The 6,998-nt window shown below is 44.6% G+C and overlaps 1 protein-coding gene across 1 annotated transcript; it reads left to right on the top strand.

Annotated features, from left to right (window-relative positions):
- The first annotated feature begins 856 nt into the window (after positions 1-856).
- Positions 857-5,912, top strand: LOC149827262 (Thiamine pyrophosphate dependent pyruvate decarboxylase family protein). Its single transcript, XM_090019233.1, has 2 exons — positions 857-2,370; positions 5,347-5,912. Exons 1-2 carry the CDS (start codon positions 952-954, stop codon positions 5,659-5,661), a joined length of 1,734 nt encoding a protein of 577 aa, XP_089875359.1. The 5' UTR covers positions 857-951; the 3' UTR covers positions 5,662-5,912.
- Positions 5,913-6,998: the final 1,086 nt, after the last annotated feature.

Below are 6,998 nucleotides of genomic sequence, written 5' to 3'. Positions count from 1 at the left end.
GGAAAATATCATCAATTTTTTAAACGATGCTTCTATCGAAAAAAACAAATCCATACTGGCCCGATATTTCTTTATGTATTTTACATGTGTGATATTCTCTCCAGGTACTTTTCCGAAAACAAGAAGTTTTAATTTATCGCTAGGGTTTCCCTCCCGTTAAAATCCCGAAATCGAACCGCGAGGCCGCTACCTAGCTAATGATGACTTTTGGAAGAAGCGAAATGTGAAATGCAAATACGCCCGCGGCCGTTCGATCGAGCCAAAAGCCATCACTGGCCGTCGGATTAGACAACACCATCGCTTTAGAGTGCGCAGTCCACACACGGCTGCAGGGGAGGACTTCGACGTGGCTTCGTTAATTGGATCTCGTTTTCCGGATTACGGGTGGGCCCACCACTGACAGATTTAGATCCGTGGGCAAATGTATTATGTATGGGACTCGCCGTATCTGACCAGGACTCTCTCTCTCTCTCTCTCTTGTTATTAGGTATGTCTTGTCTTGGTTGTTAAAGTCTGTCAAGTAGATCACACCTCCCAAAATGTGTCCAAACAGTGGACCCAGTAATTTGGGGCCAACAGGAGACAAACTGGATCCAGTAAAGAATCATAATCACAACTTGCGCTTTCTCACGTTTGTAAAAACTTGGGAAAAGAGTTTTCTGGTTATGATTTGCACAGTTGCACTCACAGCATCTCCAGAAAATCTAACTTTTTAACCGAAAAAAAAAGAAGAAATAGTAGTTTTAATACTGTTCCGGGGTTGACTATGGGTCGGATCGTGCCATTCTGATCCAGATAATGGGACCCAGACGGTCGTCCCCACCGGGAGCCTATAAACATGCGTGCCAAACTGGGCTGGGAAACTCCCAACCTGATCCTAATTAACAAAAGAAAAAGTCCCGATTTTTTTTTTTCCTTCTGCAGCTCCAACTAGCTGGGAGCTCGGCATCAATGGCGGACGCCCGAGAAATCCCAATCGACGGAAACCTGCTCGCGGCGAGGGCGTTCGCCGGAGCCGGCGTCGACCACATGTTCGGCGTCGTCGGCATCCCGGTGACCTCCTTCGCCAACTGCTGCGTCGCAGAGGGCGTCCGCTTCATCGCTTTCCACAACGAGCAGTCGGCGGGCTATGCCGCCGGCGCCTATGGATACCTCACCGGGAAACCCGGCGTGCTCCTCACCGTCTCTGGCCCCGGCTGCGTTCATGGCCTCGCCGGACTCAGCAACGCCACCGTCAATACCTGGCCCATGGTCATGGTCTCCGGTTCCTCGGACCAGGCCGATGCCGGAAAGGGAGATTTCCAGGAGCTCGACCAGCTCGCCGCCGTGAAGCCCTTCACGAAGTGCGCCCTCAAGGCCACGGACATCCGGAAGATCCCCGAGCTCGTCTCCCGCGTTGTGAATTGCTGCGCCGCCGGCCGCCCCGGTGGGTGCTACCTCGACTTACCGACCGACGTCCTCCATCAGACCCTCCCCACCGCCGAGGCGGCCGAGCTTCTGGCGTCCGTTCAGCCGTTCGTCCCGGCGTGGGCCGGCAGAAACCCTAACCCTAGGGGGTCAATTGCGGTGCCGGAGGAGAAGATCGAGGAGGCCGTCTCGGCTCTCCGTGGAGCGGCGCGGCCGCTGGTGGTATTCGGGAAGGGGGCGGCCTACGCCCGCGCGGAGAAGGGCCTGAGGGACTTCGTCGAGATCACCGGGATCCCCTTCCTCCCGACGCCGATGGGCAAGGGTTTGATCCCGGACACGCACCCGCTTGCGGCGACGGCCGCCCGGTCGCTCGTGATCGGTCAGGCCGACGTCGTGCTCGTCGTCGGGGCCCGGCTCAACTGGTTGCTCCACTTCGGCGAGCCGCCCCGGTGGTCGCCAGAGGTGAAGTTCATCCTGGTGGATGTCTCGGAAGAGGAGATCGAGCTCCGGAGACCGCACGTAGGGATCGTAGGGGACGCGCGTGCGGTGATGGAGGCGATGGTGAGGGAGGTGAAGGACGATCCGTTCTGCCTCGGGCGGAACCACCCCTGGGTGGAGAAGGTGCGTGCCAAGGCGGAGGACAACGTGAAGAAGATGAGCTTGGGGCTCGAGCGGGTGGTGGTGCCCTTCAACTTCCTGACGCCCATGAAGATCATTCGGGACGCGATCCTTCGGCTGGGGAGCCCCAGCCCTATCTTGGTATCCGAGGGTGCCAACACGATGGACGTCGGCCGGGCCGTGCTGGTGCAGGACGAGCCACGGACGCGGCTCGATGCCGGGACGTGGGGGACAATGGGAGTCGGGCTGGGTTACTGCATCGCTGCGGCGGTTGCTGAGCCAGAGCGGCTTGTGGTCGCGGTCGAGGGCGATTCAGGGTTTGGCTTCTCCGGCATGGAAGTTGAGGTAATGAGCTTTGCTTGCTCTCTGTTTCATTTCTGGAGTTAGGCTCTCAGGTTAAACGACTTTTAGAATTGCATGCACTTCTCTGAGAAATTGGTATAATTTGGGATGTTGCCTTCTACTCAATAATGCAATGTCCCCTTGTCCCACTTTTCTGGGTAAGTGGGTACATCCAATGACCTACTAATGGTGTTCTCCTTGGTTCTGTTTCTTTACTCCAATATGGACTGGCTGAGTTCCTTGGCATGGTGTAGATTTTCAGAATGATAATCAAGTGGCTTTTAGTGCGTTTCTGGAGGTTTTTTTATATAAGTAGCATAGGTTGAGTTATTTGGCTTTTGAACTGTCAATAAAACAGCACCGACCAAATTCAGAGGCTTGTTGATTTTTTGATGCGGTGTACCTGAAGTTATGCTATTTGGTTGAGAAATCATGCAGTCTATAGCTCTATACACGTAACTTCATCGATACATGCAAATTGATAGGGAGATTCTTGCAAGGTCTAAGATAGCTGGTCTGTATATCTTCTCTATTTTTCTGAAACTCGAAAAGGTGTAGGGTAACGGAAGACAAGTTGACATACAGAGATGCCCAGCTATTCTATTTATCCTCTTCTTTAGGCAACTATTTATCGATTGAACTTTCAAATTTTTTGGGCCTCAAAAGATGGCTCAGACATAAATGGCAAGAAAAGTGGCCCTTTTAGTTTGCTTTAGGTAAATTTATTTTATGTATAAAGGCTGCTACAAATGTCACGTGATTGTGAATTTGTGCAGGAAAATTTTCCACAATTGGGATTCTAGTGCCACATGACCACTAAAATTGGCGATTAGTCTTAGTCCTATATGATAGAGCACATGCTTATTATAAAACCAAATATGAAATATAAATTTACGACTTGGATTAATTAATAAGTGCTTAAGTATCCTCTTCCCGAATGGTATTATCTTCTGCTGGTTTTCTTCACCTTTTACTACCCATTCTGCTTTCTGATGCTGGTCAATTAGTTATGTGGCTAATTGCATTTGCTGGTTAAGAGTTCTGATGAATCCTTGGGATGCCTTACAAATCACGCAAAAGTTAGGCACTGTTGAAAAATATTTGTAGGTCTTTTCATGGTAAGATTGTCCTGAATTAGTGGTGATGGATTGTGGTGATTTTCTCTTGCCAAGCACATCTCAAATAGCTAAAGCATAGCAAATCATCACCCTGTCATCATTTTTAAAGTTTCGCTGGTGAATACAGATCTTTATTTTATGAGAAAAGATACAAGTTTTCTTTCTTTTCTTTCTCCCTCTTCTTGCTACTGAAGAAGACACATTGGCTAAAGATGAGCATATCTATCATAATCACTTTTATCCTATGTCACAGGGATTCGGCTAGCAGGGTGCCGCACCCGCGTCGACGCGACTCGACGCGGGTGCGGGTGCGGGTGCGGCACCGGGTGCGGTCAACGCGACCCTGGGTGGGGGGAGCCCCCGGACCCCCCTTCCTGCAAGGGCAAAAACAATGAATCATGCTCCACAATCATCTTTGGGGACAACCATATAAGATAAAAAAATGGTAAAAACTAAAAAGTAAGTTGGGCATAAATGTCATGGACCTTAACAGCTACCATACATTCACACTATACATGATATATATATATATATATATATATATATATATATATATATAATTTTTTTTTTTTACATTTTTGCCCCTGCCGCACCCCCGCACCCGGGTTTTTTGGAAGTGCCGAATCCCCGCACCCGCACCCGCACCCGCACCCGCACCCATGTGACATAGCTTTTATCTTAGGTAGTGAACTTGCAAGACCTTCACAGGCCCACTTGTGGATGACATATATAGGATGGGTCAAATGCGTGTATATATGGGTAACATTTTGTAATGTTGACCTGGCCATTCAAATGGGGCTAAAAATCATAATGCATGTATATATGGGTAACATTTGGTCATGGTGACCTGGCCGTCTGAATGAGTTAGAAATCATAGGCGCAGCAGGTCTTGCTGACCCAATCCGACCTCATAGATGTGTTCAGCATGATCCAAATGCTAGGGCTAGCTATCGTGTTTTTTCTCGAAGAAACACAATGTTTTGAGCTGAGAAAAGATCACACATCATAAGGTGTTGATTTTTGAAGTCTCATAAAATCATGCCTATCTGTCATAGACTCATAATCGGATGATTTAAGAGCCGATTTCCAACCATGTAGATCACATCTGTAAGGTTAGTTTCATGAAAAAACAAAAAATAATAAAAAGAAAAAGAAAAAAATTCTCATTTGGATTTCATCACAGCCTGACCAGGTTAGTTTCATGAAAAAAGAAAAAAAAACTCATTTAGATGCCATGGAAATATGACCAAATGTTACTCTCCATAATCTACCCAATTTTGGGCAAATAGCAGTTATAACCTGAGGTCGACAAGTGTGTTTGCTGAGGTTCTTGTTGATGACAACTGTGACATTGACAGACGATAATAATGGTTAAACAGTCACTCCTGGTTGTATTCTAAGGATGAATGTCCATCCATATAGATTTTTCAGATATCACGAAAGTTAATAGGACAGCTACCCGAAAGTAATGGCACATCTCATCCTTTTCCTGAGGTGGAGTCATGATAATGTTATAATCTTGCCACTGAAATCAATAGACTCGAGAATTGTTGTGGTTGTTTTTTTCACGATATGGAATTCATCTACATAAATCTCTTATTTTGTTTGTTTTCATATGTTAGCCTGTTTAGACAGATAGGTATTGATTTTCTTGGAGTGCGTGAAACTTTCTTAATTTATTGTGTTTAACACATAGAGTTCAATCTATTGCCAAAATGCATGAAGCTTGGTTTTTTCTTTTCCTGAGACCTAATCTTATTGACTTTCAAAAAATAACTGATTCTAGTTTTATACTGTTGAATGGTACGAGCCTTAGTCATTGTGGCCCTTATTGTTTTTTTATTTTCTGAGTTGCCCCCAGACATTGGTAAGATACCAATTGCCTGTGGTTGTGATTGTCTTCAACAATGGTGGTGTCTATGGTGGGGATCGGAGGAACCCAGAAGATATTAGGGGACCCTACAAGGATGACCCTGCACCCACCTCTTTTGTTCCTGGTGCTGCATATCACACACTGATGGAAGCTTTTGGAGGGAAAGGTTATCTTGTTGGTACACCTGAAGAGCTTGAATCTGCTTTGACTGAATCTTTTTCTGCCCGTAGACCAGCTGTCATAAATGTGACAATCGATCCTTATGCTGGAGCTGAAAGTGGGAGGATGCAACACAAAAACTGAACTCACCTTTTAAAATTTCTGGAAGTTATGCTTATGAATGCAAGTTTTAATAGTATTAATAATGGTTGTATCACTGGGTTTTTGTATATGGTTTTGTATAGTGTGTCCTAAGCAGTTGTGATTTGAATGTATGGCAATTTGTGGAGCCAGAATAATCAAACTGTGACATCTTGTATTATTTCCTTATTCCCTTTTTGTACTTGTTTTCACTTCTATCAGGAATTATATGTTAAAGTATTTAGCTCTACCAATAGTTTGGTATGTACATCCGTAACTGAAAATTATTTAAAGCTCAAATCTCAACATGGATTGTGACCAAATACTTATATATTGCGACAGTTTGTTCTGGAAAATGCAGAACAAAGCATGTTTTATAGTGCCCTACACATGGCTGTTTACTTCTGATGTATTGCTAAACAATACTCACAAATAGCTCAATGCAAATAAAACACTGTTACTGCATCATCTTGAAGTGTTCTATCCTGTTTCCATCCTAATATCTGTTCATGAGCTCTGATTTTGAACCCTATCCCCTATCTTCTTTGCCTGAAATGGAAATGTCATCAGAAACTTATGTATGATATCATCCTTCCATCCTGAAAAAAAAAATGCAGTTGACACTTGACAGACATGACAAACTGTCTGCTTCTGATTCTATCCTGCCAAATTTTTGCATGTGCAACAATATTGTTTTTGATGCTGTCTTGGAGTGTACTTTTAGCATTTTGTTCATGTTATTATGGAAAGCAGAAAACCATTACAGATGAATACACATTTAGAATCCTTTGAAATTTAGTGATGTGAATGGTAGAGATTATCTCTATAAAGAATTCAGAAAGAAAAATATTCTCTGTAACACTTGGGCCCTTAGGTACTGCTAGAGGATGTGGTTGGCAGAAGTTTGGCGCTTTGGTCAATCTTGGAGCTTATTACATAGTGGGCATTCCATTAGCTGTTCTATTAGCATTTGTCTTTGATTTAGGTGGAAAGGTCGGTTTCATATCTTTCTGTCTTCTTTTTAAGCATTATGTAGGAAGTGTGGGACTTTGGATGGGAATCATGTGTGGAACTTTCATACAGGTGACCTTGCTTCTATGCTTCACAATTTGTGCTGACTGGGAAAAAGAAGTAGCACCTCTACTGAACCCACCTAAAATACCTCCCTAGGGAAACTTGTGCATCCAAGATTCCTATTTACTACATAAGAAGAAGCACATACAAATAGAAATCATATCTAAGTACACAAAATGAGAAACTTGGTTCCAATAAACTAAAGGGGAAATTTTAAAAAAGGCTCATAAAGTTTTGGCAATAATAAAAAGACACCTATGTTTATC

This window comes from Nuphar pumila, chromosome 10 (assembly GCF_984573655.1).
Source record: "Nuphar pumila chromosome 10, dmNupPumi1.hap1.1, whole genome shotgun sequence".
NCBI classification, from domain to species: Eukaryota; Viridiplantae; Streptophyta; class Magnoliopsida; order Nymphaeales; family Nymphaeaceae; genus Nuphar; species Nuphar pumila.
The sequence above is the reverse complement of the archived record's forward strand: the minus strand, read 5'-3'. Positions and strand labels throughout refer to the sequence as shown.

What these genes read in the sequence shown, in the direction of transcription:
- LOC149827262 (XM_090019233.1), top strand. Translation starts at nt 952, where the DNA reads ATGGCGGACGCCCGAGAAATCCCAATCGACGGAAACCTGCTCGCGGCG. An exon ending in TCTCCGGCATGGAAGTTGAG is followed by an intron (nt 2,371 to 5,346) that starts GTAATGAGCTTT and finishes AGTTGCCCCCAG; the next exon opens with ACATTGGTAAGATACCAATT.